Genomic DNA, 19,574 nt, shown 5'->3' with positions numbered 1-19,574 from the left:
GGAGGGGAGAGGAGAGGAGAGGAGAGGAGGGGAGAGGAGAGGAGAGGAGAGGAAAGGACTGAGGAGTAGCATCTGCCTAGCAAGTTGAGACCCTTGGTTCAATCCTAACAACAAAACAAACAGCAACATCACCCGGCACAAAGTATGTGCGGATAGGAAGAAAGCATGGCAATCTGAGACTGGCCTCCCTGTAAGTCCTCCAAGGTCACAAGGTCCCATCACTAAGGATATGATACAGAGTCACTTTGAACCATCCAGCAGGATTCAGAAAAGCTCAGCATTAGCTATGACACTCCTTCCAAATGCATGTCTCAAGGAGAATCACTCAGTCATAAGGAAACACCAGGTAAATCTAGACTGAAGGAGTTGTTAAAAGATAACTGTCTCTAAGTCTTTAGAAGCATCAAGGTCCAGAAAGGCTAGGAGAGCCCAGGAGGTTATTCTAGAGTGCAGGAGGCCCAGCAGACAGGATGAGTGGATACAGTCCTTTTGCCTCAAAGACCAAATAGTAACAAGTAAATGAGGCCTATGAATTCGATGGGGACAACATGGGCCTGTCGAGCTTCCGACTCTGAAGTTCATTACTCTCATGGAGGAAGACTGACTGCAGTGTTCAGGCCTATGGAATCTCAGGACTGCAACTGTCTTTCATGTAAAATAGGGAAAACAATTATTTGTGCTATGCTTGACTCTTCTATTTCAGTTTGAAATTATTTCAAATTAAAAAAAAAAAAAGCTGGATGTGAAGTCACTCAAGAGGCAGATGGTCTCTGTTAGACTGAGGCCAGCCTTAATTACCAAAGTCAGTCCCTGTCTCAAAGAAAACAAAACAATAAAGAAGAACAAGTACTGAAGATACCTAATGGCTTTTCTCATGCATTACTAAATTTATCTCCAAAAGGCTTTACCAACTTAGACTTCCCCAAGACCATACATGATAGCAAACCTGAGTCAGAATTTAGTAAGACAAAGCTAAGTGACCTTCCCTTCTCTATAAAAAGGCACACACATTCCAGGGCACATTTCTGAGCTCTGAAGGGGAACTGGAAGGCGAAAGAAAGAAAGCCCTGAGGAGGGAAGGCAGGTGACAGGACTATTACTATTTATGTGTTCATGTCTTATATCCACTTGCTAAATTCAAAATAAGAGATGGAAAGCCAGTATTAAAGGAGATGGGAACTTTTAGAAGCCTTAGAACACAATTTATAGCATCAACTTCTGAGTTTTACAATACTGTGTGCAGGTTGGTATGAGAACTTTTCTGCAAATATGTTCAATAGCTCCCACACACCCACAGAGAACCATTACCTTACCCTTTGTGGTGTGATGGTTATTTCTGTGTATGAGCTGAGTCCTTACAAGGAAGACCCTGAAGCTACCTGGTACCCCGATGCTACCTCCCCGTCATGGTGAAGTTAAAGCCTCAAAATCTTTAGAGATAGCTGGGCTTCAGCCTCCTTACCAGTGAACTCATATTTAGCACAGGACATGTCAATGGTTGGTTCTAGGTCAATGCCAGAGACCTTAGAAAGCCAGGCCCGAAAATCTTCAAACATAAGTTTCCTAGAAGTGTGAACAAAAGACAGCGTGTGAGGCCACAGCTCTGCAGCAGTGTTATTCCTGTATATATTCTCTTAAGGTCACATTTAATTCAAGAGCCCAGTTCTCAGGTTTCACTCGAGAGACCCTGAGAGATGCTCTATCTCTCTTTAAACTTGTGGAGTGTCAAGTTCCCAGAGAAACAGTGGAACTCTCCAGCTACCTTAGTGCGCCAGTTTCAGGGGTTCCTATATCATCTTCTGATGTCCATGGGCACTGCACACACATGGTGCATATGCACACACAGGCAAAACACTCATGAGCATAATAATTTTTTAAATACCTACTTTTAAGGGTTTCGATACACTATCTTGTAAAGTACTGTGGCAGTCTGAAAATGGATCTACCTGTCAACACTGGAATGTGACTTAGTTCTTCCTAGCTTCATGAGCAGAAACTGCTATCTCCACTGTTACTTTGCTTCATCCATAACTAAGAAAGCCAAACATTTTATTATATGTAAATACACTGTAGCTGTCTTCAGACACTCCAGAAGAGGGCATCAGATCTTGTTATGGATGGTTATGAGCCACCATGTGGTTGCTGGGATTTGAACTCCGAACCTTCGCAAGAGCAATCGGGTACTCTTACCCACTGAGCCATCTCACCAGCCCCAAACATTTTATTATTAAGAATTTGGAGTCAGGCCTGGTGACTCATGTTTGTAATCAGCACTTGGTAATCTGAGGTAGGAGGACTTCTGTGACTTTCAGGCCAGCTTCAGCTACATGCATAGACAGTGCTAGACCAGCCTGAGACCCTGTCTGGAATGAAGGGAATAAGAAAGGAAAGGAGGTTGTGAGGATGGGAGGGAGGGAGGGAGAGAGAGAGGGCGATCAAGCCATCCAAGGCTTAAACTTGTATCTTAGCTCTCTCAATTTCTGTTGGGTTGTCTTAAAGAAGTTATCTAGTTTCTTAGGGTTTGTTACCTCCTTTACCAAACACAAAAATGTCAAAATAGACTTTATGACCTAATATTTAAAACTCAGTGCTGTGCCTAACACATATTTGGCACCTAACAAGTGTAATTATTTGCTTACCTTAAAGCTGAGATATGAGGCTCTTTTCTGTTCTTCAAATCATCAGACTTGATCATACAGGAGGGGAAAAAAAAAGATTTCCTTGTTAAATATGCAAAGAGGACTGATAGTAGAACTCTGTGGCTAGGAGCCTAGGCTCTGGAGAGAACTACCTGGTCTGATGTGTGACTTTTTTTCCATTTTGCAGCTCTGACATGGGCACGTGACTGTACATTGCTCAATCAACAAATAGCTAAGTGGTTATTACAGAATAATTTAGGTTTGTTGAAGGAGACATAGAGTAGACATAAAATGTGATTTATTAGCATGAAGGTGACATATGTACAGGACAACTGCAGACAGAGAGGAATGGGCTGTGCTGACAGTAGGAAGGGTCTGCAATGATAAGCAGAGTACCCAGGCTAGACCTCAATGAGGAAGAGGCAAATTGCTGCAAAACAACAACAACAACAACAACAACAACAACAACAACAACAACAACGAGTGGCTGGGGAAATCAAATGGGAAGCAAAGGGAGATGAGGCTTAAAGGCCTAACGCAAAGCACTGTGCTGGCCTGGAGCCATGCTGTGTACTTTGGCTGTCACCCGTGTCACTAGTTTTCAGGCAAAGAAGGAACATGAGGTAAAAAATCTTTTTTTTTTTTTAAAAAAGATTTCTTTACTATGTATACAGTGTTCTGCCTACACACCAGATCTCATTATAGATGGCTATGAGTCATCATATGGTTGCTAGTTCTCGAACTCAAGACCTCTGGAAGAGCAGCCAGTGTTAACTCTGAGCCATCTCTCCAGCCCCCATGAGATAAAATCTTGAAAGGAAATCCTCATTGTGTAGAATCTAATATTTTAACCACTTGAAAGCAAATAATTTCATGGGTTTCACTCATTCATGATGCGGATAACCATGTTGCATAAGCCTAGAATTTAACACTAGAAAATGAAATCCTGTCTCTATTAGGCAGTCAGCCTCCATTCTTTTCTACTACTAGCTTTTAAGAAGCATCACCCTAGTTTTTGTTTCTATGGCCGATCTGCCTATTGTGGACATTTAAAAGAAATTATGTAACAATTAACATTTTGAGTCTGGCTTATTTTAACTTGTTTATATCCATTATTACTAGTATGTGTATATGTGATTAGTATGTGTAATACTAATGTGCCATGGCTATGTCACTGTCACAGGATATCAGGGTTCAGCACCTTGTTGAGGGAAGGTCTCTCTTATTTCTACTGTACTGCAGACTCCAGGCTTGCTGGCCCACAGGCTTCATGCCTCCACCTCCCATCTCACCAGAGGAGGCTGAGATTACAGATGCTTGACACCACATCAAGCCTTTTTCTGTGGGCTCTGAACTCAGTGGCAAGTGCTCCTATCTGCTGAACTATCTCACCAGTCCCAGAGTCTGGCTACTGTCATTTACCAAAATGTTTCTACTCATGTTGCAGCTCTGACTTACTCTCCGCTAGATTGGAGTACTGCATTTCGTTTACCATTACTTGTGGGCAGACATCTAGTTGCTTCTACTTTACAACTACTACAAACGGTACTTCTATGAACATTTGTAAGCAAGTTTTGATGTGAACATTAAATTTCCACTTCTCTTGAATCCAGTTACAGAAAGTAACTAATGGTGACAGTTACGTAGGCGGGTATAGGTAGGAGACTGGCAATACTCCAATATGTAAGTATGGTGAGAGAGACAGCTTGGATGGGGTGAACTCTGATGATGGTGGAAGTGTAGGAAGTGTTTTGGGACACAGTGAAGGATGCTTCCGTGGTGGGCAGGGCATGAGGAGTGAACTGGGAGTTAAGAATGGATTTGTTTCGATCCGAGACCAAGAGGAACAACAGAATCAGCCGAAGGAGATTAGTTGAGTGTTGGTCCTAATCCAGAGACTCCTAGAAGACATCCAGGAAGGGACAGCAAGCTATGAGGCTCCATGGAAATCTGCGTTCGAGCTTATTCAGAGATCCAATCCTTGAGCGGTTCTGGCATTAAGAAGGACTCTGTCATTAGGAAGTTGGTTATATAGGCTGGTGAGATGGCTGAGTGTGTAAAGGTGCATGTGTGAAACCCTGCTGACCAGAGTGTGCTACCTGGAGCCCACATGAAGGTGGAAGGAGAGGCAACGCCCAGTTCCACAGAGCTGTCCTCTGACTGACCGACCCACTGTGCCACCCCCAATAATATTAATTAAAATTTTTTAAAAAACTGGTGGTCATAAGAGAAAAAACCCAGCAAAGGAAACTAAGAAAAAGTGCTCTACAATAATAAAGAGAAATGAAGAGAGTGTTGTGTAGTAGTTTGAATGAGATTGGCTGTCACGGGCTTGGCTCCCAATGGGTGGACTACTGGGAAGAAACAGGAGGTGTGGTATTGTTGGAGGTGTGTCACTGGGGATGGGCTTTGATGTTAAAGTTCACGCGATTTCTAGTTATAGCTCTCTGCCTTGTGCTTGTGAGTGATTTGAATTCTCAGCTATTGCTCTAGAATCGTGCTTACCTGCCTGCTACTATACTTGCTACCACGATGGTCATGGACTCTAAACCCTCTGGGACTGTAAGCGCTCATTAACTGCTTTCTTCTGTAAGTTGCTTTGGCGATAGTGCCTCTTCACAGAAACAGAAAAATCATTAAGTCAGTATGGTTCCCTGAAAGGAGAAGAGCAAGGTGTCTCCAGGAAGGAGTGCAAATGCTTCTGAGAGATGGAGGACTGCCTGCCTGTGTAGCATACTGCGCATGTGTCAGCCTCATAAAAGGTCAAAGAATGCCAAGTGACGATGGGATTTGCTTATGTGGAGGCCGGAGTGACTCAATAGTCATAGTTCTAGGGCAGCGATAAAGTCAAAAGCGTGATAGTGTGTGCTGACAGGAGGATGAGGACTTGAAGCAGTTTGCAGTTTTAAGAACTGTGCAGGCTGGTGTCACAGGCCTGGGGCCTCCCTACCGGGGAGGTACAGGCAGGAGGAGTGTCAGTTTCAGGCTAGCCCTGCCTCTAGCTAGAGACCCAGGCTCTAAACAAACAATCAAACAAATCTCACCAAATCAAACTAATCTCAAAACAAACGAGCAAACAAACAAAAACCAGGATGGAAATAGAAGGGAAAGTTAGCTCCAGAGCTTCTAAATTTTCATTTGATTGAAAATCTTTTAATGAAAAGAAAAATCCAATAGGTTTCTGTTATTGTTACTTTAAAGGGACAACCCTGAACTGAAGGAAAAATGTATGTAGCTTCCTACTTACAAAACAGGAACGGCAGTACTCTTCCTTCACAGGACTCTGATGAGAACTTAATGATTGAAACACTTGGGCTGTTATAAAGTATGCATTTAGTAATGCTTAAAATATATAGACTATTACATAAATCCTAATGATAAGTGCATTATGCTGTGAACAGACACCATGACCAAGGCAACTCTTAAAAAAAGACAACATTTAATTGAGGCTGGCTTACAGGTTCAGAGGTTCAATCCATTATCATCAAGGTAGGGACATGGCAGCATCCATGCAGGCATGGTACAGAAGGAGCTGAGAGTTTTACATCCATCTGAAGGCGGTTAGCAGAATACTGGCTTCCAGGCAGTGAGATGAGGGTCTTAAAGCCCACACTCGTAGTGACACGCCTACTCCAAAAAGGCCACACCTACTCCAACAGGGCCACTCCCTGGGCCAGGTGTATATAAACTATGACACATTAGATGGTTAGAGTATGTCAGAGACCCAATTATCTGCTAAATTTATAGCAAATGCAAAGAGGTATACAGGTGAAGAGATCCTTCCTAAAAGTAGCAAGGTAAAAATGATTTTACAATAGGCAATAGTTTTTCTCTTGTTTACCACCCACAGCCATTGTTTGTTTGTTTGTTTTTCTCATTCTGATTTCATATCAACAGAATACTTTCTTTTGTCAAACAGCATCAAATAAAAACCATCCTGAGGATGAGGAGAGAGCTCAGTCATCACAATGCTTGCCTGACCAGCACAAGGATGTAGGTTGAATCCCCGGAACCCACAGAGAAGAAGCTGGCATGTGCTTACAATCTCAGGGCTACGGTCATTGGTCAGCCTGCCTGGCCTACTTGATGATGCGCTTCAGGCCAATGAGAAACTGATTCAAAGTAAAGGTGGATAGTGCCCGAGAAAAGGCACACATGTACATCCACATTGCTGAACACACACACACACACACACCCCTCAACTTAGTAATTAGACATTGCTTAGGGTTGAAAAGTTGATATTATAGCAGCATATAACTGGTTTTTCATTAATCTAATAAACTTTACTTGGATAAAAGGATGACTTTCATCAGAATTTCTGAGTGTCTCATCATGTGAGTATTTATGTTGGATAATTCAATCATATGTACAAGGTCTACAAATTGGAGTGGGGTAGGATCTGAACAGATGATCAGCTACAGCGTAAAAGAATAAGATGACAATCACTCTCTTATTCCAGATAAAATCAAGGGGGAAATGCAAAGAAAGCAGAGATAATTCTTCATCTGCTTCGTCATTTTATTTTAATTCTATCTGACATGTTTGGGTGTGTATTCATGCATATCCAGTCCCCAGGATTGGAGTTATAGGTGGGTGGGGACAACCATTTAGGTGCCGTGACCGGAATGCAGGTCCCCTGAAAGAGCAGCCAGGATGCTTAATCTGTTCAGCCATCTCTGCAGCCCCTTTTTGAATGTTTCAACCCTGGCAGCCTCGAGAGCTTGTGAGAGAGCGATGATCCATGTGTTATAGACGGCTTCATACTGGGAAACCAATCACTTGTACTTCTGTGCTAGACAGGGCTGTCTTCCAAGAGTAGGAAAAAAACACTTTGACTTCAAGATAATCCCTTTTGCTAACTTATATTCTCCACCAAAGAAGAACGGAAAATTGGGGGTGAAGTGGAGCATGTGCTTAGTGTACTCACAGAGTTGGGATCAAAACAGCACTGCTACTCCCCAAAGGAAAAACAGTTTTCCCTTCCTACTAGATATATATGAACTCAAGAGTTTGAGTGGCTATTATACTGAAATAGAAGACTCTCCACCATGCCACCGCCCAAGTATATGTCATCCCGTTGTTTATGGTCCACTCACGAGCTTAAAGCATTTCTTCTTCATTTCTGTCACTATCATCTTTATTACTGTAGATGTTAGAGGGCAGAACTTTGTCAAAAATCTCCCTTATAACAGTCACAGCAATTAATACCCGGTCAACACTCAGTAAGGTCATGTTAAAGGAATGTTCGACAATGCCAAGGTGAAGATGCTTGAAAGCAAACCTAGTCTAGAACCTTGAGTCTTAATAAATAAATAGATAAATTGTATGGATTCATGCGTTATCTGTCTGTGGGTATGCACATTGGGTGATTTTAGAGGTTCATGAATCCCCTGAAGTCAGTGCTGGGAACTGACTGGGTCTTCCGGAAGAGCGATAAGTGGTCTTAACCTCTACGGTATCTCTGCAGCCACGATTAGTGAATTATTTTATAGCTAAGGAATTTCTGAGGTGGAAGAGACAATGAATGTAATGAGAATAAATTACCTGTTGGAACTTATATAAATCATTGTACTTTTCATGGAAGTCCAGGCTCAAAAGTTCTTTGTGAAGTCCTTCCAGGAAGTCCTGGCTTTGGATGAAGTTTGGGATCACACAGTGAAGGAAAGGATCCACGTCCAAGGCAATAGCTTCTGTTGGAAGGAAAACAGCACCTTGGTCTTTCCTCTCTTCTGTATGTCTGATCACCAAGTAGCATAACAGAATACAAGAAGAGACCATCATGAAGTTCTGATAGCCCAATAGTTAAAGTCTAAAATTCATGAAGAACTGTGCTCATTCAAAACTACTGTTCTCAGATACTGTGCTTCCATGGTAGGCGTTAATGAGTGGAAAAGACAATACCAGTGGAAGCTCTTGGTTTTTATTTTAAGTTATTTAGTTTACTGACTCTCGCGTCGAATGCATTTTTAGATTCTTTTTCTTTTAAGCCTTATTCATTTATTTATGTACATGAGTACACTGCCGCTCTCTTCAGACACACCAGAAGAGGGCATCAGATCCCATTACAGATGTTGTGAGCCATGTGGTTGCTGAGAATTGAACTCAGGATCTGTGCAAGAACAGTCAGTGCTCTTAAACACTGAACCATCTCTCTCCAGCCCCACATTTTAGATTCTTAACTCATTCTCTCCAGAGCGAAGTAAAACAAAGACTAGCAAATTAAACAAGAGTAGCAAAACTGGCTGGCTATTTCTCTTTAATACTGCCCTTTCTTATATTTTTGGTTGTGAACCTAGCTTTAACAGCTGAGTCAGGTGGTACACGCCTTTAATCCCAGCACTTGGGAGGCAGAGGCAGAATTTCTGAGTTTGAGGCCAGCCTGGTCTACAGAGTGAGTTCCAGGACAGCCAGGGCTACCCAGAAAAACCCTGCATCAAAAAAACTAAAAAAAAGGTTTCCAAATCATACAAAAAAAAAGAAAAAAAAAAAAAAAAAAAAAAATACTGCCCTTTCTTTTCCCCAATTTCTGGGGATGAGGTGTCTGGGGGGTGGGGTGTAGTGACATTAAAAAAAAAAACAAAAAAACAACAACAACAGGTGGTTTTTAACCTCTTCTAATTGATTTCACTTCCACTAGATTATGAGTAACAACCAATCCTGAACCAGTGGAGCCTTACAAGCATTATTTCATTTATATTCTCTACAACGGAGGAATAGACAATACAGTTACTACGCCTTTGCAACAGACAAAGAAACTAAGAAGTCTCTGGGCAGCCGGAGCCTGCATTTTATGTAATCATCTTCTGTCTGCGTCATGAGTGCCCGGGGGTTCCCCTGTTTAAACACTCAAATGAAACAGACAATCGGCAAGTCTGGGAAAATTCAAGACGAACCCAGCCAGATTCACACTGTTAAGGTAATAACTTGTAACTATGTCTGGAATGATGGTCCCTTTTAAGATATGATGGTTTTGTGAGTCACTTAGGCCAACGACAAGGTATGTGAAAACTGGTAAATCCAGGTGCTTGCTTCTCTGGCAGCTCTCAACACCAGCGTGGGTTAGATGATCACGTAACAGCGGAGCGTGACCCTAGCAAGCTATTTACCGGTTCTCAAGGAAACATTTATGAATGTCTACAGACATTAGTTTGTCAATCCCATCTCTCAGAGGGGGAATGCTATTAACGATTCCGTTTTATAAACGAAGAAGCTGGCCCTTAAGCAAAGTTATATGCATTGCCCAATGACGTACAATCAGCAGAAGGATTCTGAGTGACCTCTGATTCTAGAATTCAACCCCCAGTCGACATGTCTCCCACTTCCCCATACTGTCGGGAGCTTATATTTATTTTCCTCCCCAGGCTTGTCAAATCAAGCAGAATTTGGAATGAACCGAGCAGCAGTCGGCGCCGGGGTCGGAGGTGGCTGCGATTCTCCCTACACCTCTTGCAGCCGCGCCTCCCTCACAGCACCTCATTACCATGGCTGAACGGGGTCCGGCAGCTCCAGGCCTCAGCCACCTGCTTCCTCAGGATTTCTTCAGTGACAGCGTCCGAAAACTCTGCCGATACTTGCTTCTTTCCCTTCTTCATTGGCCGCGCTGGGTCAGGATCCGCCGGCCGTTTCCCGTTCATCTTCTCAACGTGCACAGACCCACGCCAAGGAAGTCAGGACGCTACTTCCCTCCAGAAACTACAGTTCCCGAAAATCCTCCTTCTTTAGTTACCCAATGGAAAGGCAGTAGAGCACAAGGAGGCGGGATCTCCACAAAAGTAACCAATGGAAGATCATCATATTGCGTCACACCGCCAGCAATTGGTCGAATGGTCGCAGTGACCTGCCTCCCAACTTCCTGCCGCCGGAGCGTATTCACTTCCTGCGTGTGTTCCGCGCCTCTTGCTCGCGACTGTTAATGGCGGGCGGTGGCTACTGAGCGGGCCGCAGATAACCGCTGCCCGCCCCGCGGACGTCTCCCCGGGCCCCCGCTTTCTGCACGTCGCCGGCGTCGGAGCTGTTCACCAGCATGTCCGTGGTGCCGCCCAACCGCTCGCAGACGGGCTGGCCCCGGGGCGTCAACCAGTTCGGCAACAAGTACATCCAGCAGACCAAGCCCCTCACCCTGGAGCGCACCATTAACCTGTAAGTGCGGCGCGGCCTCGGCCGCCGAGCCTCTCCACGGGCGCGCTCCTCCCTCACCCCGGGTGCGGCTAGTCCCTTCCGGGATGCGCGCTTTCTTTCCTAGATCCGTTTCTCGACCCCGACTTGGGCAGTTTTCCTATTTTAAAAGCGAGGTTCGTTCCCCCTTTCCCTTCATTCAATTATGGTTAGAACCAGCGTTTGCTTTGAATTCCTAATGTGTGTATCCTTTCAGTCCGTTGCTGGTTGTTTCACCGCACATGAATTTGTGTTTTATTTGAACATCTCTCAGTTTTGTAGGGTGTACATTTCTTTGACATTAAGTTTTTCCAGATTAACCTCTGACATCCTAGGTTTTTTTTTTTTTTTTCTTTAAATGTTGTGTAGTGTTCCATCCAGTGGCCACATTTTATTCATTTTTCGCGCTGTTTGCTCTACCTTTTTGCATTTGTATGTCTTGTCTACCAAAGTGACAACATACAGTATCATTGCAGACTCCCAGTAGATCTAAATCGGGAGTACACACTCTGTTGTCTGTACTTTCAGAGGTTGGTTCAGTTACTTGTTGCCCAGACAGCCTGTTTGCAGGCTGTTTTGTTTTCAACAAGCCTTTTTCTTAAGCAAATGATTGCATTTCGGGATCACTCGAACAGAATTTTGTTGTGGTAAGAAATTGAGATTGGGATATAGTTTATATAATGTTTGGTACCTCATTCCCCAGTGTGGAGCTGATTCTAATGGGAAGAGGTCTAAAGACTGGTTATTTGTTTAAAATGTGCAAGAGTTTCCTGAGAGTGGGGTTTGGGTAAGTCATTTAGTTTCATATTCAAATAAATAAACCTTTCTTTTTCCTCCTAGAACTAAATGTGACATGAAGTTGAAAACTTCTTGAGCTCTTGAGAACTGTTCTCAAGAACAACTACTACTATTTATAAAATGTGGAAATAGTTGACAGTCGTGTCTGTGCAAATTTACTTTTGTCCCACAATACACAGTAGCACTTTAATTTCCTGTCACTTATAAGATTCCCATAAAATGGGAGAGGCTAGTGCGCCTTTAAAAAAAATGGAGGAGTGCAGGAGTTGTTTGCTAACTGGCAGTGGGTTTGCCTAGTGTGTGGAATGCCCTGGATTCTATCTCCAGCACCTCAAAAAAGTGAAAAATTGGAAGCACAAGTTCCGCATGACTTCACCATAGGTCTTATCTAAACTCTCCTTGATTACTGGGTCTGTTCACATCAGCCATTTGTTGAAATAGATGTGCTTTCAGCAAGCGGTTTTGCAGGTTGAGCATGTTACTTTTGCTTCCTATGTAAATGCAGTGTTGAGAAGTAAAATTGCTGTGCTGTGAACTTGAGTTCACCTGGGTGAGTTACCCATTAAGTAAAAAGTACGCCGGGCCTGGTGGCCCAGGCCTTTAATCCCAGCACTTGGGAGGCAGAGGCAGGCGGATTTCTGAGTTCGAGGCCAGCCTGGTCTACCAAGTGAGTTCCAGGACAGCCAGGGCTATACAGAGAAACCCTGTCTGGAAAAACAAAACAAAACAAAAAACAAACAAAAAAAAAAGTAAAAAGTACATCTTTTGTTTCTGCAGTCCATTCCCATTCAGAAAACACTGGATGGGTCCCGGTGTACCACTGTGTGCATGCACATGGCCTGGTGTGTAGATGCATACTCTGCTTTGAGATGCCCACAGTATGATGTGGTGGAGAATATAATATGACTGCTGCTCAGATTTCACAGCTGGAAATTGGAACATTTCGTTCCACTGAGATCCTGTGATGTAGGAGATAGCCCTTGCAATAGAAATGTGTTGGGCTAGTCTCAATTCTTTCTAATGTAGGTTGGGGAAACCAAACGTTGACACATGTAATGCATTGTACAGTACATAAAACTGTATAGTAACTTCTTCCTAATATTGTTGTTATAAGATTCATTTTTGGATCTACCGCAGAAAGTGTTGATAGTCTTTAAAGTCCCCTGAAAATGGTATGTTTTTATTATTTTAGAGCTACTTTATGTTTAGAATTTGACTTCTGGAATTAATCTTTTCCTTTTGGCTACCTTGATTTCCCTTCTCAAGAACAACTGAGTAGAGTATGTAGTTGTCTATTACCATCAAGAGGGTTTTGTTTTGTTTTGTTTTTGTGCATGTTGCACATGTGTGCTATATGCTTTCATGCAGATATATATAGTTGTGTATGTGGGGTATATGTGTGTGTGTTCACAGCATTTGTGAATGTATGTTGTGCCTGAGTCACAGCACGCGTGTGGAAGTCAGGACAATCTCAGGAGTCAGTCCACCTTGTTGGAGAATAGGGTCTCATTTGATCTGCTGCACCAGGTTACCTGACTCATAAGCTTCCAGGGATTTTTCTGTCTGCCCTCCATCTTGCTGTGGGAGCACGGGGCTTTCAGGAGTTCCTACTGTAGCCAGCTTTGCATGGGTTCTGGAGATTGGACCTCAGATACAGTTTGCATGTCAGGTGCTTTACACATGAGCATCTCCCCAGCCTAGTTTTGTAGTGTTTGCAGGTGTGCCTACAAATTCTATCTCTCCAGCCCCTCCCTTCCCACTTTTTTTTTTTTTTTTTTTTTTTTTTTTTGAGATGAGAGTCCCTTACCATCCTTGAACTTGCAGGGTAAGCTAGGCTGGTTGGCTAGTGAACCCCCAAAATACATCTGTCTTCACCTCCACAACATTGAGACCACTGTGCTCAGATTGTGTGTGTGTTGGTTGGTGGGTTTTATTGTTTGTTTTTGGTAGGTTGTAAATGTAGTTCTGGTTTTTTTTTAATCCTCTCTTCTCCCCTTTGCTCCCAGGTAATGACAAAACATTTCAGTGCCTACTTTATCCTGAATAAAAGGTTGTGGTATTCTTATTAACAAGCTGCAGGCACTATGCCATGCAGATTCTGAGCTATTCTAATTCAGCTAGGCTGCCAATACCCAGCCAAATGATCTTTTGTCTGAATCTCACCCTAGCTTAGTCTGGTCCATGTGTGTCCTCATGGCCATGGTTGCTCTCTCCACCTTCTTCCTTCTCTCTATCCTCTTGAGACCACAGACTGGGATCAGAAGTCCTGCCCTATTCTCTTCTGCCCAGCTGATTTGCACATCAGCTCCTTATTAACGCATCAGAGGTAATGGAAAACAGTTTTTACATAACATTGAGACGGAAGATGCTTGGCCATGCCATTGTCAGGACTGTAACCAGGTGTCTGGGCATAGAAATCAGCATCTGAGAAGACAGTGCACAAAACCTTCTCCAACAGTGGGAGCTGGAGATTGAATTTAGGTCCTCATGTTTGCTTGACAAGAACTTTACTGTCTTCCCAGGCCTATGTCAAGGGGTTTTTGGTAGATGAAATACTTTGGGATTAGCCATGTTCAGTCAAAATGTTCTTACTGGGAGAAAAAACTATATTCAAGGGGTTGCAAGGTAGACTGTGTGGTAAAATGTAAATATGGGTTTGATCTTTACTAAGAAGCAAGGTGAAGTCTAACACTTTAAGTCACAGTTTGGGTTCTCTTACACAAGGCTCAGAGGGAAAAAGAAAACAGGTCTCAGCCATGGTAGTACATGACCTTAATCCCAACACTTGGGAGGGATGAGGCAGGTGGGTCTCGGTGTTAAGGCCAGCCTGATAAACAAGTGGGTTCCAGGTCAGCTCTTTGAAAAAACAAGCAGCATTAACTGAAGACATAAAGTTGATCCAAAAAGGAACTAGACAAATCTTAGTATTTGTTAACTGGGAGGAACAGAAAATAATGGGCACCACCAGTGAGGTGGCTTTGTGGATGGGAGTGCTTGCTGCTAAGACTATTGATGTGAGTTCAGTTCCCCAGAACCCACATGGTGAAAGGAGAGCACAGAAACACATTATAGAACACCATACATATATGTGTACAAACACTCTTTTTTTAAAGATATTAAGAGGAAAGCAACTAGAGAGTTGCTGATGGACAGTGGTGGCTCAGCACATAGGAGAAAACAGATTAGCTGTTAGTACAGGCTGGTTAATAGAAGCTATAACTAGATTAGTCAGAGGAACCAGGCTGCTACTTCTGGTATCAGTGCCATGAAATGATCTAAAACCAGTATAGATAAACACTTTGCTAAAGCATTTCAGGGACCTTAGGGCAGTGCTGTCTGTGACTGAGGAATGGAGGTTCTGGGTTCAGGAATCAGGCAGCAGTAGTACTCTGCTCTCTGCTCTCTCATCGCTGCTTACGAAGCTTTGGCTGGTCTGGCACAGTGTAGTTTTGTATGTGTGTGTATGGTTTCTGTATGTGTTGTTTTGAACTGCCCTGGTAAGTAAGACCATTGGGTCTCATGCTAATGCTTGTATTTGGCTCCCAGGTACCCGCTTACCAATTATACTTTTGGTACGAAGGAGCCCCTCTATGAGAAGGACAGCTCTGTTGCAGCCAGATTTCAGCGCATGAGGGAGGAATTCGATAAGATTGGGATGAGAAGGACTGTAGAAGGGGTTCTGATTGTGCACGAACACCGCCTGCCCCACGTGTTACTGCTACAGCTGGGGACAACTTTCTTCAAATTGTAAGTAGTGTTGGAAATAACAGCAAGACAACATGTAAAAAATGGCTGTTTTAATACAGCTTAAAATACAAGTTTAACCTTTATTTATTTAAAGCAATACTATGAATGAGTCTTTGAAGAAAAGTCATTATTTTTCTCCAGTACAATGCTTATTTCCTTTCCATAGAGCTACATTAGGCCAAACTCAGTTTCTCAAAGTGATGGGAATGTTACTGAATTCAGTTGTTTTCATGTAGCCTAATCACTTGAGTTTATGACTCTAAATATTTACTTGCCTACTGGTCAGTGCCAAAAAGAAAGGCCTCAAAACTAAAAAAATGTCCCATTCTTGAAAAATGTCCCATTCAGGACTAGAGAGATGGCCCAGTGGTTACGAGCACTGACTGCTCTTCTGAAGGTCCTGAGTTGAATTCCCAGCAACCACATGGTGGTTCACAACCATCTGTAATGAGATCTGATGGGGACGGGAGATTCAATTCCCAGCAACCACATTGTGGCTCACAACCATATGTACAGCTACAGTGCATTCATATACATAAAATAAATAAATAAATCTTTAAAAAAAAAAAAAAAAAAAAAGGAAAGGAAGAAAAGAAAATGTCCCGTTCTTCAGATCTAAGAATGTAGTCTGTTCTCTGGGGATTTGAGTGCTACACTCATTAGATCTAGCTTTCCTGTGAGGAGGCTGTCTTGGATTGTTGGCTAGTGATTGTGCTCATTATATATACACTAGTTTTGCTGTTTGAACTAAAGATTGTATACAGTGGTCTGGTACTTAACATTATAGATTCAACTCCCAGCACCCCACCCCCACCTTTGGCCCTTGTTTTGATTGCTTATCAGATGTCACTGAAATGTGTCTTATCAGTTACCTGACTGAAATGAAGGTTATTATGTTCTTGCTATTATCCCCAAATTGTATTCAATTGTATTCAACCTGAACTTGTTAACTTTTACAGACCTGGTGGTGAACTTAACCCAGGAGAAGATGAAGTTGAAGGACTAAAACGCCTAATGACAGAGGTAGTTTTCTGTTTAACCACTTTCACACTTTTATTGCCCATCTGAATACTGCCTACTTAATAAATAATCAAATTCTCATGTGTCTTGTACAAATAAATTTAATTTGAGCAGTTTTTAGTCAGTAAGTAGAACTTAAATCTGAATAGATTGTTTTCTGGAGAGCTTTTTACGAAAATACAGTCTAGAAAAGCAAAAGGAATTCAGCTAAAATGGAAGCTAAATGAGTCACAAAAACCATGATACTTTCAGAGTAATAGAGGAAGTGCTGTACCTGTGAATCAAGGGGCCACATAGAAGACTTTAGCAGGGCAGGTGGGATGGCTCAGTTAGTAAAGGTGCTTGTCACCAAGCTTGATGATGTGGACTCCATCTCCAGAACCCAAACTTGACTCCACAAAGTTGTCCTGTGATCTCTATATGCTCTGTAAAGCAACCGTAGGAAAAAATAATTATTTTAACTCCTGCAGAAATTTCAAAACTGTACTGTGTCTTATACCAATTCTCAGGAGACAATAGAGAAACTTTGCTTTCAAGATGAAGGAATAAGGCAGGAATAATATAATAATCAGACCATGAATGTCCAGTGCTATAGGAGACAGGCCAAAGAAGGCCTTGTGCTCAGCTGTGAACTGGGCTGTTGCCAGAGCAGAACAGACTGATAGAGGAAAAGGAGATGGTAATGGTTGCTATTGGAACTGAAAACTGATCTGAGCTCTCAGATAATGTGGGAATAAAAACATTACCTCAGATAAGTAATCATGGTTCATATTAGCAGTGAGTCATATTGATGACATGACCCTTTCATATGATTTGATATCCTATTAGAATGGCATTTTACCTCTATTGTCTCCCGTGCCAGAATCTTGGTGTCACTTAGAAGTACTAATCAAAAATCCTGACTAGCATTTCTCAAAACTGTCAAGATCATCAAACTAACAGAACTGTCACTGTCCTCAGGGAAACTGATGATTTAAGTATCGTATCTTAGATGGGATCCTGGGCCTGAAAAGGGACATTAGGTGCAGAAATTAAAGATCCCCAACAACTGTCTGGGTTTCTTTGGTATGGTATTGATTCATTAGTTTAACAGATGTGTTATATGATCGTCACAGTTGGAGTACAGTGCAGGCATCATGGCAGTGTCCTGCCTGTCTTAATATTCTAAGGAAAAAAGAAATACTGGTCAACATAGAGACAAATACTGGGCAAAACAACTGGACCCAGAAGGGAATTCTCAGGTGTGTGCATTCATTACTATACTTCTTTGCACAGATACTGGGACGTCAAGATGGAGTCCTGCAAGACTGGGTCATTGATGACTGCATTGGGAACTGGTGGAGACCAAATTTTGAACCTCCTCAGGTCAGTGTTCACCAAGCATTTGGTAAAGCAGAAAACTCACTAATTCAAGACATTTAAAGAGTGGCTAAGGGCTAGTAAGGTGGCTCGGTGGGTTTGCTGCCAAGCTTCATGACCCAAGCTTGATCTCTGGAACTCACATGGTAGAAGGAGAGGACAGTGTTGTGGCATCTACACACACACACACACACACACACACACACTCTTAAGTGAAAACATTTTTTTTTTAAGGTGAATTTATCTTTATGTGTCTGTGTGTTTTGCCTGAATGTATGTATCCTGTGAAAGACATAGAGGATGCCGGACCTCTGGAGGTTGGAGTTACATATGGTAGCGAGCTGCCATTTGGATGCTAGGAATTGAACCTGGGCCCTCAAGAGCAGCCAGTGAGTGACCTTAACTGCTGAGCCATCTCTTCAATACCACCCCCCCCACACACACACCTTTTTTAAAAAAGAAATATTAGAAGTCTTTTTGGTTTTGTTTATTTTTTGGTCAGTGTTTTGCCTGCATGTTTGTCTGTGTAGGTGTCAAAAGCCCTGAAACTATAGTTACAGTTGTGAGCTGCTTTGGGGGTGCTGGGAATTGAACGGAGGTCTTTTGGAAAAACAGCCAGTGTTCTTAACTGCTGAGCCATTTCTTCAGCCCCATAAGTGGAGATTTTTTTTAAATAAAAAATGAAAAAATAATCAGAGTAGACCTCAGCTTCCCATTTCTTATTCTCATTTCTTAATTTTGATTTAAAAACCATTTTTAAGACCAAACACCTTTTTCCTTTCTTGAGTGAGTGTGTGTCTGTATATGTATATGTCTGATGCCTGGGGAGTCAGAGGGAGGAACTGGGTCCCAGAAAGTACAGTTAAGGTGGTTGTTAGTTACCACGGGTGCTGAAAATGGGACCCTCCCTCTCTTAGGGTTTTATTGATTTGAAGAGACACCATGACCAAGGCAACTCTTACAAGGACAACATTTAATTAAGGCTGGCATATAGGTTTAGAGGTTCAGTCCATTATTGCCAAGGTAGGAACATGGCAGCATCCAGGCAGGCATGGTGCAGGAGGAGCTGAGAGTTCTGCATCTTCATCTGAAGGCTGCTAGCAGAATCCTACCCAAGCAGCTAGGACTAGGATATTAAAGCCCATGCCCACAGTGACACACCTACTCTAACAAGACTCTCTGGTCCCCATAGGCTTGTTCAAGCATATGAGTCCATGGGAGCCATACCTAAACATAGCCACTCCCTGACCTAACCTAAACATATACAAACCACCACACTTCCCCTCAAACACAAAAGAAACAAGTGGAAATGTTTAAAATTTTAAAAAGATCAAAGTGGACCTTGACTTTTAATTTTGTTTTCTTAACTCTTTAATTTAGATTTAGAAAACATTACAAAGCCAAGCAGTTTCCTTCTTTTACTTTTTGTATGTGTGTCTTATGTATGCATGTATATGAATGTATATGTGTGTCGATGCATGTATGTGATGTGATGTGATGTATATTGAATGTAATGGATAGCCAAGTCTGGACTTCAACTATTCTCCCTCTATCTCCAAAGCATTGGGGTTACATTATGCCAAGACAGTAAACCACAGTTTCAGGATGATTCTGTTTCCCTTTTCAAGTGTTAAGGATTGAACCAGGTCTTAGGTATGCAGGGTTAATTCCAGCCCACCCTGTTTCTTTTAAGAGAAAAAATTTAAAATATGTAGAAGTAGAATTATAGTAAGTAAAATTCACCTTTAACAGTAAATTCACGGTGAAGTGTTTTTTTTTGTTGTTGTTGTTGTTGTTGTTTTTTCTTTCTTTCTTTTTTCTTTTTCTTTTCTTTTTTTTCTTTTTTTTTTTTTTTTT

General features: G+C 42.3%; 2 protein-coding genes across 2 annotated transcripts in view; one reads left to right on the top strand and one right to left on the bottom strand.

Annotated features, from left to right (window-relative positions):
- Window positions 1-10,363, bottom strand: part of Ogfod1 (2-oxoglutarate and iron dependent oxygenase domain containing 1) — a 25,711-nt gene extending 15,348 nt beyond the window's left edge. Inside the window, exons 1-4 of the mRNA XM_021220503.2 lie at window positions 10,120-10,363; window positions 8,184-8,329; window positions 2,640-2,686; window positions 1,463-1,563 (exon numbers count right to left, since the gene is read on the bottom strand). Coding sequence (XP_021076162.1) covers window positions 1,463-1,563; window positions 2,640-2,686; window positions 8,184-8,329; window positions 10,120-10,273 — 448 coding nt within the window. The 5' untranslated portion in view covers window positions 10,274-10,363. The remainder of the gene's footprint in view (window positions 1-1,462; window positions 1,564-2,639; window positions 2,687-8,183; window positions 8,330-10,119) is intronic.
- Window positions 10,364-10,510: 147 nt separating this feature from the next.
- Window positions 10,511-19,574, top strand: part of Nudt21 (nudix hydrolase 21) — a 16,760-nt gene continuing 7,696 nt past the window's right edge. The window contains exons 1-4 of the mRNA XM_021220335.1: window positions 10,511-10,778; window positions 15,138-15,338; window positions 16,298-16,361; window positions 17,634-17,723. Coding sequence (XP_021075994.1) covers window positions 10,663-10,778; window positions 15,138-15,338; window positions 16,298-16,361; window positions 17,634-17,723 — 471 coding nt within the window. The 5' untranslated portion in view covers window positions 10,511-10,662. The remainder of the gene's footprint in view (window positions 10,779-15,137; window positions 15,339-16,297; window positions 16,362-17,633; window positions 17,724-19,574) is intronic.

This window comes from Mus pahari, chromosome 20 (assembly GCF_900095145.1).
Source record: "Mus pahari chromosome 20, PAHARI_EIJ_v1.1, whole genome shotgun sequence".
Classification (NCBI taxonomy): Eukaryota; Metazoa; Chordata; class Mammalia; order Rodentia; family Muridae; genus Mus; species Mus pahari.
This window is presented reverse-complemented; position numbering and strand designations above follow the sequence as displayed.